Source organism: Terrapene carolina, unplaced genomic scaffold (genome assembly GCF_002925995.2).
Source record: "Terrapene carolina triunguis isolate 2854851 unplaced genomic scaffold, T_m_triunguis-2.0 Scaffold48, whole genome shotgun sequence".
Lineage (NCBI taxonomy): Eukaryota > Metazoa > Chordata > Testudines > Emydidae > Terrapene > Terrapene triunguis.
In genome coordinates this window covers 5,902,668-5,919,313 of record NW_020664399.1, presented here as the reverse complement: position 1 = coordinate 5,919,313, position 16,646 = coordinate 5,902,668, and the positions used below count along the sequence as shown (strand labels likewise).

General features: G+C 40.5%; 1 protein-coding gene across 1 annotated transcript in view; it reads left to right on the top strand.

Annotated features, from left to right (window-relative positions):
• The window catches only part of CDH12 (cadherin 12), a gene marked incomplete at its 3' end in the record, with an annotated part of 240,956 nt that overhangs the window by 192,454 nt on the left and 31,856 nt on the right, over positions 1-16,646 (top strand). Inside the window, exon 6 of the mRNA XM_024217116.2 lies at positions 4,458-4,711. Coding sequence (XP_024072884.2) covers positions 4,458-4,711 — 254 coding nt within the window. The remainder of the gene's footprint in view (positions 1-4,457; positions 4,712-16,646) is intronic.

The window sequence follows — 16,646 nt, the reverse complement described above, 5'->3', positions numbered from 1 at the left end:
AACACATCATCCCAATGAGCGCTCATTGACTTCCTTGTTGGCAGTCTCAACAGATCACATTTTATGTTCATTCAAACCTTGGCCAACCATCACATCCCCAAATCCCTCCATGACAGAATTGTGAAATATGGATGTGGCAGCTTGAGGGAAGCTCATACCGCCTGTGTCATGCTGTACTTGTTCTGTGGATAAATACTGGAGGTCATGAGGCTGCCTGTCCAGCACTTTTTGTGAGCTCTTCTTTTTCTTCTTGTGAGAATGAGATGAATACATACAGTCATTTTCCCACCTATGTCATTCTTATCAGGATAACTCATTAAGCCACTTTCAATCTATGGCATGTTTTGCAACTTTAGAATTTTAGACAACCTTCTATTTGGGGAGGAAAAAATCTCTATTGCATTTTATTTACACAATTTACATTAGAGTATTATTTCTCAGTATCCCTTCACTTCCATATGGGGTAAGGGAAGCAGTAATATTTCAAAATACCTTTACTTTCAAATCAGAGGGGTTGATGTGCTTTCCTGTTCACACTAAATAAACCAGTTCCTGGTACCTCTATGAGGCTAAATAATGTGGTTTGTCATTATGTGTTATTTCATTTTAGTATTTACAAAGTGGCATTGCTATACACAGCTCTGCATACACTGATAATGTTTTACTAGGAGTCTGTATACAGTAGCTAATAGCCGAAACAGAGAGAAGAAAGACAGGGCCTGCCAAGGGAGCCAAACTCCTCTGTTATGAGACTGACAGGACATCATTACAAAATGCTCCCATAATAGCTCTGCAGCTACATGGTTGAAAAAAATAGCCACATTGGTGTTAGCAGAACTGTCATTCCCTTATGGGAAAAATCCTATGAAATGTAACAAAATGATTGCCTTTCTTTATGGCAGATTTTTTATAACTGTCTATTTAAATTTAATAGAAGTCTATAGTACAGATAAGAATTTTCAATAGGTTTAAAAAAACTATGGAAAGGAGCTCATTACATATTCAACGCTATAGGTTTTTAGCAGAACTTTCATAGACCCTTGCTTTTTAATAGAACCTCACTTTTTGTGTCTATTAACATCTTTCATTAATTTTAAAGCATTTTAATCATTACATTAGAAATAGAGATTTCTTGAACATCAAAGTTACTATTTTACTAGCACTAAGAACTTTACGTGCATAATAGGGTTTAGTTACATAGATCAGACACCAGGTGGCAGCACATATGTGAATTTTTTTGCCAGCTAGAATATGTTAACATACTACAGTTAACTGTCAGGAGTAGGGCACTATATCGCTTCTTTTGTGATGTGAGAAGCATCCACAAAAACAATACCAAGGAACTACATTCCAGACCTTGTAAAACTTGAAAAGTTTATAGACATCTAGGCTGGGAGATAGGCAGCTCCAGGCAGGGCCGGCTCCAGCATTTCTGCCGCCCCAAGCAAAAAAAAAAAAAAAAAAAAGCCGCGATCGCAATCGCGACCGGCGGCGGCAATTGGGAAACAAAAAACAAAAAGCTGCGATCAGCGGCGGCAGTTCGGCGACAGGTCCTTCGCTCCTAGAGGGAGTGAGGGACCTGCCGCCCCCGAATTGCCGCACGTGCCGCCCCGTCCCTTGGCCGCCCCAAGCACCTGCTTGTTAAGCTGGTGCCTGGAGCCGGCCCTGGCTCCAGGATATTCAAGCATCACATTTTCTGACAGATGCCCAATATGCCAACTGGATGCCAAGATTTGAGGTATATAGAAAGACCTGCACTAATTATCTGCATGGTTGAGGTCTGCAAGCAATCTCATTTACATACAGCTACAGGTTGTAAAGCAAATCTTTCCTATGCCCATTCTGGAGTTGAATGAAATGAAATGTCTGAGAGCACTTTGGGTAGGTAAGCAGCTAGATGAAGAGGAATGAGGACAGGGAACAACTAATGACGCTTAAGAGCTTCCACACTTCAGTGCACTTGTTTCTTTCTTGTCCAAAATTATATTTACGGGGGGGAGGAGGGGATCCTAAAATTTGAGTCAGTTGGCATCTACAGACATACTTTGACCTATATAAATCCCGTTTACTTTCATTTGGCAGGCAGTCTTGCAAATGCAGTATTGCCATGATTAGATAGTGGAAGATGTCACCATTTGGGCCATTTATATTTTGTCTGAAATAGTGCACTCATCACTAGTGTATTTATTAGTACTATAAAATGTATTATTTTGACTCTTTCAATTCAGTACAGTTTATGTTTCTGGGCAGTCCATATTATAGACTGGCCTAGTGCTAGGTAAAAAATTTTGTCCAAAACTTTTTTTTCCCAGTGAAAAATGCACATTCAGCAACACAAACTTTTTCCAATTCATGTTGGTGTTGCTAACTCACTGAAGTAATAAAAAAATAAATCTGGATCAAGGCATTCACTTAGACATTTTACAAAACAAATTGATTGGATTTTTTGGTTCAAAACTATTTTTATTTTGAAATTTCCTTCAAATATATTTTAAAAAAACTTGAAACATTAAAAAAAAGCTCAAAATCAAAACTAAATGTTTAATTTGGGTTTCAGCGAAATGTTTCATTCAACCTGGAATATGGGGTTGTTGAGGTGGCACTGGAGGGGAAGGCGACTTAAGGTATGACTAGACTGTGTGTTAAAACCCATGGCAGTGAGTCTCAGACCCTTGTTCTACTGCCTCGGGCTTGCACTACGGTGCTAGAATATCTGTGTAGACATTTTGGACTGCAGCTCAGGCTCTGAAGCTCAGGGAGGGGAGATGGGCTTCAGCACCTGTGGCCTTAGCCACAATCTCTACACAGTTCTTTTTAGCACCATAGCACAAGCCCATATCTGTAGACCTGTTCTCAGACACACGTGGCTACAGGTTTTGAAACACCGTGTAATCATACCCTTAGAGGCTATCTACTTCCTCCCTCCTCCCTCCTCCCCTCTCCCCCCCGCTGCTAACCTGGGGTCCCACAAATCATAAGGCTGGGCCTAAAGTAAAACCTCTGAATATGTATTTAGACACATGCTTTACAATTGATCCCTGTCAGCCCAATTCTGCAGTCCTTAACCAGGAGAAATTCACACTAACTTAATAGCATTTTTTCCTGAATGAAGACAGCCCAGTTTGATATTAGCAGCACATCATAGTCAAAGTTTTCAAGCTCGATTATTTACATGACATATATAGACTTAGATGCTTAACATTAAGTCCCCAGCTTTGAAAAGCTTGGCCATATAGTCTGTTAAAAATATAGAGCCTTTCACCGGGATTTAAAACCATTATACAATGTGTTTAGCTGGTGTAAATCAGCATAACTCCATTAACTTTAATGGAACTACTCCTATTTATGCCAGCCCAGCCTCTGGTCAATTACAGTCTTGTTGTGACAAGGGCAGAAAATGGCAGAGTTTAAACCCATGCTAGAAATGAAAACTGATTGGGAGACAATGTAGCAATGGTTATGATGATGGAAATGATATAAACATTAAACTATTCTTGCTGCAATCCTACAGTTGTAACCTAGTGTTTTTCTTCAAAAACCATATCCTTTTAAACTGAAATTTTCTAACTTGGCTATTATAACTAAAAGCCACTAGATGCCAGTATTATCTAAACATCAGGAAAAGGCTGTTTCAGTAAAATGCTAGAAGCCTGAGAGGCAATCCAGCCAAATGCTGTATTGATAGTAAAGCTTTTGTATCTTTCTGACTAGATATGAGTACAATAATGTACAGAATATCACTGCAATAACGCACAGAAGAGATATCCCCGGTCACTTTACTAAAACCAAGAAGACTAGATTCTTTTATAATGAAAGAAATTCAAATCAAAGTAGTCCCATTTTAGTATGTATGTCTGTCAAGCAACTACAGCTTGCTGTATCCAAACTGCCATGTTGCATGCAATCCACTATAGGTTAGAGCTGTTGCCAATTTGCAAAATAAAAATCTGGATTAGGACTACATCCCCTACTCAAATTCTTCAGGTTTGTTGGGTGTTCCTGGCTTTTTCTTCATAATAAAAAGAAGAATTCGGGTCTAGGTTCAGATTTCAAGCCAAACCCTAAAGTTTGGTTTGGACCCATCTCTACACAGCAGGATTTTGGGTTGGACCCATTTCCACCATAAGTGTTCTTTCTGTTGTTCCTTGTGGTGAAAGGAAAAATGGGGCTTGGGTTTAAAGTACTAGAGTGGGATACAGAAGATTCTGGTTCAATTCTCAGCTCTACCCCAACCCTTTCTGTGTGGACTTGGGCTTGGTTGGGAGCCACCATAATGCTAATAATAAATATTATAATCCAACTATTTGGAGGGATCTCAAATCTGCTGAGAGCGCATGGGAACTAAGCTTGCCAATCTCTGATACATCAATAGCAGGTTAAACTGGACAGTCTGCAGAGACTTTTACAAAGCGATTTTGCCAGATCTGATGATGTTTTTTTGTCTGTCCTTACCACAGCCATTAGACTTTGAAACAAAAAAGGCATATACCTTTAAAGTAGAGGCCTCCAATGTTCATCTTGATCATCGATTCCACTCTGTGGGTCCATTCAAAGATACAGCCACTGTGAAGATCAATGTGTTGGATGTGGATGAACCTCCAGTTTTCAGCAAGCCTATGTACACCATGGAGGTTTATGAGGATACTCCTGTTGGGACGATTATAGGTGCTGTAACTGCACAGGACCTTGATGTTGGCAGCAGTTCTGTTAGGTAAGGAAACATTTTCCTTCTTACATACCTTTCATACAAATCAAACTCAGAAAAGTTCAAAAAGAGAATTATATAAAGTTTGCAGAGGATAGGTCCATCAATGATTATTAGCTAAAATGGTCCACGACACAGCCCCATGCTCTGGGTTTCCATAAGCTTCTGCCTGCCAGAGGCTGGGAGTGGATGACAAGGGATGGATCACTTGGCAATTGCACTGTTCTGTTCATAGCATCTGGCACTAGCCACTGTCAGAAAGCAGGATCCTGGGCTAGATGGAACATTGCTCTGACCCAGTACGACCATTCTTATGTTCTTGTTTTCTAAATTCATTCTGAGAATGAGATTGAATGGCTCAGGAGAATGGTAATGATATATGAACCATTTCATATGAAAGTCAAAATCCCAGGTAATTGTTGCTGAAAGTAATTATAAAAAAAAGTACATGCTGCATTGGGTGGCATATATGAAATGAGTTGGTCTATATATATAGTAGATACTGGAGAACAGGAGTCCATATCACAAAAAGCACCATACCAGTTGGCATTAACTAACACCCTTGACCTCAGCAGAGGTTCTGGGTACTGAACAGGTATAGAGACTTGTGTCATACCGAGGCGGAGTCCATCAAAAACTGTTTAGAAGTACATTGGGAGCAAATGTGGAAAGGCAGGGTGGGGGAATTGGCAATGCTTTGGACATACTACACCTATATTATGGATAAATGGAGGAATATCAGTGCTGCACCTTTCCCAAGCAATAGTCTTTTGTCACACTTTATATTAAGATTTCATTCATAAATAGTTTATAAAGAGTAATAAATGATTAATCAATTGTTATAGATTGTTAGTGTCAAAGAGGTAAATAGGCTGCATATAACAATCCATCGTTAACACCTTCTAATGATGTGCTCACAACCATTTATTATGCATGGTATTCGTGTCTATAACATGAATAATTTATTAACCCTTTATTTAAAAAATGGAAATTCACTATAAAGTGTGACAAGTCTCATTCTTTCTAAAACTGCCTCAGACTTCCAGAAAAAAAGTCTGATGCTAATGATAAATATACTTTATGTAAACAGAATTAATGGTTCTGATTTAGAAAAGGCACATTAATGATTGCATAAAATTAGATTCTCCTGAAATAGCACATGTAGTTAATATGTTAAAAATAATTTACTCTACTCTAGTCTTGACACTTGAGTTCAGATGTTGGTGGAGATTACATTTAACATGTGAAAATAAATTGTTAATCTTGTAATTCTCCTTAGTAACCATTGCCCAGTGGATCTCCAAAACTACAACACAATTCAACAAAAATGCTAGTCTTTTCAGAGGTGCCTAGGACTAGAATGCAAATATCGCTGGAGTTCAGGATCTAACATAGCTGACATAGCAATGGGAAGGGTGATTTCATTCCCACAGGTAGTTCTTGTGCGTGCCCATCCTGCATTCTTTTCCACCACAAGATGGTGTAGTTTCATATAGACTGGGGGGCATATGTTACATTACCTCCCCTCCCACCCCGCCACTAACAAAGGGCCAGGTTGTGAACCCCTTCCCCCAGCGGTGAGCTTACAAAAGTAGTCCCATCAAAACCAATGTTATCTTGAAAATTGGACTCTCTCTTAGGGCCAGATAGTGAGCCCCTTACTCATGTTTCTGAGCAGTTTCTTATTCAAATGGTCCCATGTTAATCTCTTGAATAAGTAACTGCTCTCCAGTGAGAGTAACTGGCTGACAATCAGGCCCTAAGAGAGACCATTTTTCATGCTTGAGTGCCTTAGGCCCTGGTCCTGCAACTGAATCTGCCTGAAGGAACCGCTGGTTAAGTCTTGTGGGTGCAGTAGCTTGTGATATTTTTATAGTGAGCAGAGCGGTGTCAAGATAAACCCTTTATTATGTATAGAAGCTATATATATAGAAATGAGGTAACAAACTTTCTGCTACTCTGTGTAGCTGTAGTTCATGACTGCCGTGTCCTGGGCTGCTTTGTTTCTGCTCCAGAAGGAAGTGTGTCCCAGGAAACTAAAGACTGCATGAAGAATGGCATCTCTTAGTTTCCTGGAGGACTTACTCTATAGTGCATCTTCCCTTTCTTGGATCACTTTCTTGGATCTCTTTCTTAGCTTCCTGACTTAGTTAAAACATTAAACTAAAACTATGGCAAATACAATAACTGATTTAACAATTCTTCGGAGCCCACCCAATGGAGCTCATTGCAGTACTGGGGCCTATGTTAGGTTGAGGTGCTCATTTCCAGATTTACCCAGTCAAGAGGCGACTTGTAGGGAAGGGATGGGGGGGGGGGAGTGCCCCCCCCCCCCAGATTTACCTGCCGAGGGCTGGGAAGGAGAAGGGCTCTGTTCTTCTCTCCCTGCTCCTCCCCACCCAGCACATTCAACCGCTCTCCCTGGCAGCCGAGTAGGGAGATGGATGGGACCACTTCTGCCTGAGAGACCCTGGCTGGGAGGTCAAATGTCCTCCCCTTTAGATTGTGCACTGCCCCTCCCCCCCCCTGCTCCCCCCCACCCAGTATGGCGAGGCACAAGTTGTCTATGCCCTTAGATGTCCAAGTGCCAGTCTGAGAATCCAAATGAGGGATTAAATACTCTGATTTAGGCTCCCAGATTTGAAAATTGGGCTCATAGGGCCTGATCCAAGGCCCATTGAAGTCAGTGGAAAGATTCCTATTCAGTTCAGTGAACTCTGGATCAGGCCCAGAGTGTAGGACTCTTGTGCTTTAAGGACAGATAAGTGAGGCAGTGCCAGAAGGCCAATAGACATACTGGGACAACAAAAAGAAGAGATAAGTATGTGTTTTCAGGACCAAAATCATGATGGTTTGGCTGAAAGAAATTATCTTTCAGAGTCAAACTGAGAGAGATGTACTGCCTCTATAGTACCTAGTAGTTGTTTTTCTATCTTTTCTCTTATCTCTTATAACTTTCCATCCAAATACCTTTGGGCCTTGGTGCCTGATACAAAGCTCCTTAAGTCAACGGAAAAACTCCTATTTGCTTCATTGAGCTTTGGATGAGTCCCTTATAACTGTGGAAATTGCCAGTTAAAGAACTCCCATATTTGGGGGGTGGGGATAAGATGTTCATTGGTTACTATTTAACCTGTCTGTGTTCACATATTGGTTAGTTCAAGTGAAATAACATAGATGCAATTGTTAATTACTTACATATTAGAGTTCAATACTCCATAAGGTTTAGATCCTCTAATTGAAAGTGAGAGTCAATAAAGAAAAGTTAGCAAAAGCCTAAATTAGTTACAAAGATCTGCATGTGATTACAACTTTCAAATGGGTCTTACAGCAATTATGGTCTCTTGGCTATTTAAAATCTAGATTACCTCGTACGGGTAAATAATGGTCTGTCAGTTTTACAATATTTTAAAGAAGGAGCTTAAGTAGTGTAACACTGCTTCCAAATAAATAGACCCTCTAAGTAGACACAGAACTGCAAGAAATGTTCTCTGAGGTAATAGGCAATATAATGTGCTGGATGGTACAGTTTCTTTACAAATTAATTCATGTTCCCAGAGATGTTTTCCTAGAGCAGTTTAGCCATTATGATGCCTATTACAACAACAATCTGCAAAACAATGGAGACTAGAATAAAAGACAAATCTGCACTGTATGCAGCAGAAGTTATAACTCAACAGAACAAAGCAGTCTAAAACAGCTCACATTAAAGGATGCAACACTAGTCACAGCAACTTAATCCACTTTATCAGGCAAAAATGTTTAACTCTGTTTTAAATGTATGGGGAGGGGGAGATAGTAGCTTAATAATAGTGGAGGTTGAATTTAGGGCTTTTGGCAGGGGCTGGGGGGGGGAGAGGAAGGGGAGACTATGTTGCTGGAAATCACTGAAAATGCTGAGGTTTATTTTTCTCCAGTAGATGGAATTAGGGCTGTTGAGGTTTCTGAGAAGTTCAGAGTTTGAATAAGTATGGATTGTGGGGATGGAAGTTGACAGAAATATGGAAATGAAGTGGCTCGGAACACACATTCAGAGAAAGAGAAATAGGAAGACACAGAGAAAAGAAGGCGCCTTAGGTAGTCAGCACCTGCAAAGATGACTCTATGTGACACTGTTTCAGAACATTGTCCTAGTGCACCTGATTTTCAAACTGTGTTAAATTTAGATTTTAGTACTCGCGGGAGAGATGTTCTGTCCATTTCCATTTCCGTCATACCGCAGCAAGAAATGCTTGGCATAAATGTTAAGATGAAGTCCTGTGTACTTTGTGGCCATTAAATATCCCAAAGCACTTCTCAAAGAAAAAGAAAGAAAATATTCTCACATGTTCTTCTCAGATTCCTCTAGCCCATGACAGTTACAAGCCCTTCAGGACAGACGAGCATCTGTACTCAAATAAACACTGAGAATTTATGTCATTTATAAATCAGAAAATGTTGGTATCAATTAAATCTAATTTCTTTTGGTGGGAGATAGCATCAGGTTTTTTTATTAAAACCATGCTTACATCTGCACATACTCTATATAGGTTGAGACCAATGTGACATCATAGGGACAAAGCTAAGTAACGAACAAAAATGCCAGCATAAGTAGATGGTGGGGAAATCACAATTACATACAATGATATCTGGAGTATAGAGATTTCGCTAACATTGTGTGAGATTAAGCCACATTTCAAGTGGCACCTTTGAAGATGTCAAATTTCCTAGGAGATGATGTATCTTACTGGATAAAGGATTTTTACCTTTGGTCTGAACTACAGATGTGACTTCAATTAAAATGAGTTTGATATTCTCCTCCATGACATTGCCCTGCAGAACCTCCTTGCTTGCCCTACCTCATGAGCCACAGAACCATGTAAAGCAAAAAAGCCCTAGGGGCTGTGCATTCATCCTGCTCAGATCCAGAATTCCGGAACTAGGATATAACCCCCCCTACTTACATCCGTCTGTACTGTTAAGAACATAAGAAAGGCCATATTGGGTCAGACCAAAGATCCACGTGACAGAGTGCTGGGAAAAGGGTTGCTGATTCAGCCCTCTATCAGGCCAGCTCCCATTTAGGGGAATAAATTAGAGCTGGCTGGAGATAACCTGGCCCTAATTGGGGAAGCAGAAACAGCTGCCACCTAATTAGCCTGAAAGAAAGGGAAAAGGCAGGGAGTGGAAGCAGGGAGGTAGCCCCTCCTGCCTGCCTGCACACTGTGATGGGCCAACTGTATATGGCAAAATGGTGGTGGGAACAAGCCTGTGAATAAACTGCACCAGTAGATACTAACCCCAGGGTCTCAGAGTGACTTTGTGGACTTAGCAGAGGCAAGAGCCAATGGGGCCTGCCATGCTCTGTGACAGTTCATCTAGCCCAGTATCCTGTCTTCCAACAGTGGCCAATGCCAGGTGCCCCAGAGGGAAAGAACAGAACAGGTAATCATCAAGTGTTCTTTTGAGATCGATGCTATCTTGGAACAAATCCCTCTTTTCTGCATGGAATTCAACAGCATAGTTTAAAGTTAGCAGACAGTCCAAGATTTAATTGTATAGGTACTTTGCTGTCCATGAAAATTCTGAACACTATCTTGTTTGATCAGAGCAGAACTTTGTTGTAATGGTGGGCATGGAGAAAAAGATGGATTTCTAAATATCCACGTACAATGGTCAGACCCTTTGTTTTAAGATGTGTGGGCAATGAGCATTCACCACACCACTGTAGAGATTGTTCAAAATTCACAGCTCAAGCCAGGAAGGAGAGGACCCACAAACTTTAATAGCAATACCTAGTTCTTACATAGTGCTTATCCACAGTAGATCTCTAAGTGCTCTAAAAGGAAGTCAATATCATTATCCCCATTTTACAGATAGGGAAATGGAGGTGAAGTGACTTGCCCAAGGTCGTTCAGCAGGTCAGTGGCAGAATTTGGAAAAGAACTCAGGACTCCGCAGTCCCAGTCCAGTGAGCTATCCACTAGGCTTATAAAAATTGACTACTAGAAAGTCAAATACTACTTTTGATATTTTACTTGAAGAAAACAAAGTATTTGTACTCTTCTAGGGTGACCAGACAGCAAATGTGAAAAATTGGGACGGGGGTGGGGGGTAATAGGACTCTATATAAGAAAAAGACCCCAAAATCGGGACTGTCCCTATAAAATCGTGACATCTCGTCACCCTAGTACTCTTCCCTCAGTAGGTGGGCTGTAGATCCATAAAACATAGATTCACTCTTTAAGGCTGGAAGGGACCATCATGATCATCTTATCTGACCTCCTACACATCACAGGTCACAGAACCTCACCCACTCACCCTGTAATAGGCCCATAACCTCTGGCTGAGTTACTGAAGTCCTCAAATCTTGATTTAAAGATTTCAAGTTACAGAGAATCCACCATTTACTTGAGTTCAAATCAATAAGTGGCCTGTGTCCCATGCTGCAGAGGAAAGCGGAAGACCCCAAGGGGATCGGCCAATCTGACCTGGGGGAAGATTCCTTCCCAACCACAAATATGATCAGTTAGACCCTGAGCCAAGAGGAGAGACCCACCCGCCAGACACCTAGAAAAGAATTCTCTATAGAAACTCAGAGTTCTCCCATCAAGTATCCCACGTCCAGCCATTAAAGATGTTTGTTAATAGCAGTCATGGGAGGGCCATATACCATTGTAGAAAACCTCATCATACCAGCCCCTCCATCAGTTTATCAAGCTCTGTCTGAATGAACAGTTTGGTCAGAAAGTGTGTGCTGGTAGCTTGGGAGAGTGTTGAGCATTAAGGGAGAGGGGAAGAATTGGCATAGAAGGCTCCTAAATTTGGTTAGGACCAGCCAGGAAGCAGGAATGAGGGAGGTAAGTGCTCAGCAATGTATAATGATCTGAACACCCACATGTAGTTTAATGGAGCAGCAGCATATTATGATTTTGCCCCCTAGTGGCTAGATTCTGCAAAGAATATTCATTCTGTTGCAATTGTACTTTAGCTCATGTAGTAGAACTGCTGCTTTTGGATGAAAGGTCCTCATTCCAAGTCTCTGCAGCAATGGATTCCTCAAACACTATAAAATGCAATCACTGGATTAGAAACAGTGATTTTGTGTGCTACATCCATATCATCTCAAACAGTGATCTTGTCATGGCTCAAAATGCATTTTAATCTTGCTTAGGTCATTACTTGGACTGACCTCTAAAGAAACCCAGGTGCTACAGGGAGTAGTGTTGGTCATTCTGTAAAGTGGTTCTCTTCCCTTAGTCAAAACTGAAATCATTCCCCACCACATAAAACTATATCCCTGAGGACTTGTGGTAATTAAAGCGCCTACTGCACTTTTCACAAGATCAGTGGTATTAGCTCTTGAACTCCAAATACATTCTATCTAAATTTCCCTTTTAATTAAATTGGATATGTTAGTGCTAGCTTCCTGTCCAACCTGTTGTGTAGTTTGTTGGTGTATATGTCTAAACAGTTGTTGCATTTCATTTAGAGAGGTTCTTATATTTTGGGCCATTGTTTCCTTGCAGCATCATTAATGTAATTTTAAGCTAGGATTTATTGACAGTCACATATATTTGGGGTAGAGGGTGGTCACATGCTTGGAGTACAATTTCAGCCTGGGATGGCCCTAGACTTCTAAGAGAAATGGATCAACACAGGACAGTAGCAAATAAACTGCTGAGGCCACCTTTTTGTATATGGATGACATGAAAACGCAGACATAAAATGGGATGGTGCTGATGGCATCCATGTGGATCTTTACAATCTTCAGTCTGATATTAACAAACTTATTTAGGCCTTAATCCACAAAGATATCTCCTCCGAGGTCACAGCCCAAGAGGAAGTCAAGGGGTACTAACGACCACCTTCCGGATTCTGGGTTTCTGTGAGGTTTGAACAACCTTCAATGTAAACTGGAGCAGCCTTGGGACTATTCTAATTTATGGCCACCTCCTCACGGCTGGCTATGGGCTGCACAGCACCACAAGATCTCTCACAGTGCTTAACACTATAGTCATGCCCCTTCAAATCCCCAAATCTACCTGTACCAAACCCCTCGCTGCAGGGTCTGTGAGGCCCCTGTACAGGCCAGAGTAGGTGACAGAATCATCCCACTGTGTGTCCACAGCTCCCATTAGTGTAATTTTGGCACCACTGGTTTTCAGTGTGACACCCTTTTTCTTTTGGGCTTCCTCAGCTTCATTACAGTTTTGATTTATGCAATGAGAATAGGTACTGAGTTAATGCATCTCAAAGACTAAGATAGGATACTGAATGCCAAATATTTACACACTGGTAAGTGGACTCAAAGCAGCCAATTCCCGCTGGGTGAGAGAAATATTACTAGTATGAAGCTCTGTGGCCTCCTCTACCAGATCTGCTGTCACATATGTTTGCACCACCATTTCCTGAACTGGAAATTTGCTTCCTGGTTTAAGGAGAGGGTCTGGGTGTGTCAGGAGAAGGACAGAAATTGAAAGGGGTGTGGTATAGTGTGGCTCCGCTCTCCTTGATTCTTGGTTGGTGTTAAGACTCTGAGGACATTATGCCACGGTGTAAATTAAAGCTGCCTGGAGACAGGCAGCTGAGAATGAGGGAGCCACAACCAGCTCCCTATCTGCTCACAGTCCACTGTTCTAAGTGTTTTTTTTTCTTTTAAACTTATACATCCCCAAACCATCCTCAAATGCCCCTCCCATCACCAGAGATTCTAGGATGCTATTTAATGTCCACGCCATCATGGCCTTCCCCCATGGAAAGCTGGCAGAGCAGGAACACTTTCACATAATCTTAAACCCCCTTCTGCAGGCAGTGGAAATAAATCAGCCTGTAGCAAACAGATCTCCCACTAATGTTGGACCAGTAGACTCAGATGGTACCATCCTTCCCTCATTATGGACAGGTTAGAGAGAGAGAGCGAGAGAGAGCACATGCAGAATGGCCTCCACCATTCAGGTCTGCCCCAAACCTCAGCAATATCTAAAGAAGCATTTCATGACCCAATACAGCATCAAGCAGAATGGGGTTCTGAGGCTTTGTCCTTAACCTTATTTTGTCCTGTAGGTTCACCACAGTTGTACCAGCGCTGGAGAGATATTGTGCATGGTAAGCTTGTATTGAAGGAGTTAAATGCAAGATTCCTGAAGATGTAAATTTTACCCCAAACATCTAAGCCTGAAATACAAGTTATGGCTTTTCATTCTCTCTCGGTCTTGCAGCGCTGCCTGCTCAGTGTACTAGTAAAAATAAAAACAATGCATTTTCCAAATGACAACAGCTTTTGCTAAGATATGCATCTCATCATGAGAAATGCAAAGCAGACAACAGAGCTGACTGAAGATTTTGATGAGCATATGAACAGCATTTTAGATGGGGAGAGCGAGGAAGCGATGAAATTTGTAGACAGGAACAATTGGCAGTTTGGAAGTGTTGATAATTGAAGTGCAGCAGATTTTATTCCCCATTTTGTCTAGTGTGTTTTACTAAAATTCGTATGTAAAATTTATAGGGCTTATGAAAAGTTTAACAGCTTCTTTCAGTTAAATCTGATGTAGTCATCAGAATCAGTGAGTGTTCCCACAGCCATTGCCTTCATGTAAATTAGTTCTGCATCATGCCAAATAAACATTCACTATTCTCATCAGAAGCTAAGAGCAGTGTTATTTGTTTGTATTGACATTACCTGCACCACATCAGGTGGCCTGCTAGCTGCTGAAAAACATTAATCTTTCACCCTCATTATTTAGAAATGGAGCGAGATTGTAGCTCGCTGTGAGCAAGACTGCAAGTCATGTATTATAGTGTGCAAAGAATTCTAGTCAGTGAAAGTGTTGAATTTCTTCATATGTTTTATATCTAATTCACATGTGAAAGAGCTGGCTATGTAATAAAGTGAAGAGAAATGTTTTCTTCTTCTTCTCTCCAAATGTAGAATTCTCCCTCCACCCTCCTGAAGTCACAACTACCCAATGCCCACAACGTGCAAAATTCTGTCTAGCACCAGTGAAAAGTTTAGGGTCTGAGGTCTCACAAAAATCAAAGCTTTATAACACTTTAAAGTCAAAACATTTCTAAATCTAGAAAAGCCATTGTGGGTCATTTATACAGGGGGGTTAGGTATGTTAGTCAAGTATCAGAGGGGTAGCCGTGTTAGTCTGGATCTGTAAAAAGCAACGGAGAGTCCTGTGGCACCTTTAAGAATAACAGATGTATTGGAGCGTAAGCTTTCGTGGGTGAATGCATCCGACGAGGTGGGCATTCAGCCACGAAAGCTTATGCTCCAATACATCTGTTAGTCTTAAAGGTGCCAAAGGACTCTCTGTTACCTTTTACAGGTATGTTGGTGTTACTCTCCCTGAGAGGTTTATACAGTTTCATTTATAGGTGGCATTTTTAAAAGTGCCCAACTGTGACTATGAAGTCAATGAGAGTTGACTTGCATAGGAGAAGAGTTAGGCCAATACTTCTGAAAACCTCACAGTAACGAAGACACTTGGTTTTACAGGTGGAAGGGTACAAAAAAAAGTAATCCCATTGCACATTTTACAAACACTTTACAATATCTGTAAAATGGATTTTATGGAAAATATATGGCACATTTTTAAATGCTTATCCAGTGAGGTGCAAAATGAAAGGGTTTTTTGTTGTTGTTGTTGTTTTTTTGTCATTTGTTAGACATGACCTACCCAACTCACTGTTGACTTTGCCAATGGTGAATAATGCAACCATTTCAAATTCATACTAATAAGACCTCTAGATCATACCATACCTCACTGTTCTTGTACACATATTGTATACTTTGTGTGCTAGTAAAGACATTTCAAGGAGCATATGGGGAAAATACTGGATGCTAAGTAAGGGTTTAGTGAAGTGAGTTCATAAGCCACACTGCCTAAGAAGTCTCTGTTTGTTATCTTTGACATTGCTGCCATTTTGTTTGTATTTTGCTTGGCTAATATCCTCCTGCAAGTATTTATGCATTGAAGTTATAAATTGTTTGGGACATATTTGCATAGATTGGCTCCTTTGGGGATCAAGCTGGTACCCATAGGGTTACATGGAGGATAAGATAAGAGCTGACAGCAACTCCATTAGGATTTTATTTGGTTTGACCTTTAATGAAATAACAAGGCTTTGAAAATCCTCAGCATAGGTATAGGGAGTTCATGCCCCCATTAAGAGAAGATGAGCTAGCCTTACTAAATTATTTAAAGAGGAAAAAAAACTTGTGGGGATATATTAGCCTCTTTTGAGCTCTATTACCAGTCCTTCCTGTTTCTTGGCTCAGAATAAATAAAAGATAGAGAGAAAATTCAATGTTGGCTGGATATTATGAGAAACAGTGTTAGGTCTTTTTTTTTAACCCCATTATTAGCCATTCCTATATAAGACCACATTCCCTGTTTGCGGTGGTTAAACCTACTAATTGATTTCTGTTGATATTCACAGGATTTTTATCATTTAAGTAGGAATGCTTCATTATGAAAAAATCCCAATATTAGAACTGGCATACATCAGTGGTGTGATTTGCTCTATAGGTTTTTAATAGGTTAAAATATGTTAACCTTCACCTAACTTCAAAATAAATATGATTTATCTAAGAAAATAGTAGTCTTATTTGACTGTATTGAAAGATACCTGATACAGGATAGTCAGCCCAATGTATATACGAAATGCTATGGGCACTGGATAGTACAGAGTACTGAGGAGTTGAAAAATCATGCAGAAAGGATTTGGGGACTGTTAACACAGAACAACTTGAATTTTATGTGGTCCACATCTATGAAGACTTTTGTCTTCTGTGCTTATGAAACATATTTCATCTTTGATACAGCTATTTCATAGGATCATATTAGTTAAAACATGGAAATGGCCTATTAGAATCCATCCTCCTGCAAGACCTTAGAACACAAAAGAAGATTCAACTAAACCTAAACCTTTGTAAGTACAGATAAGGATC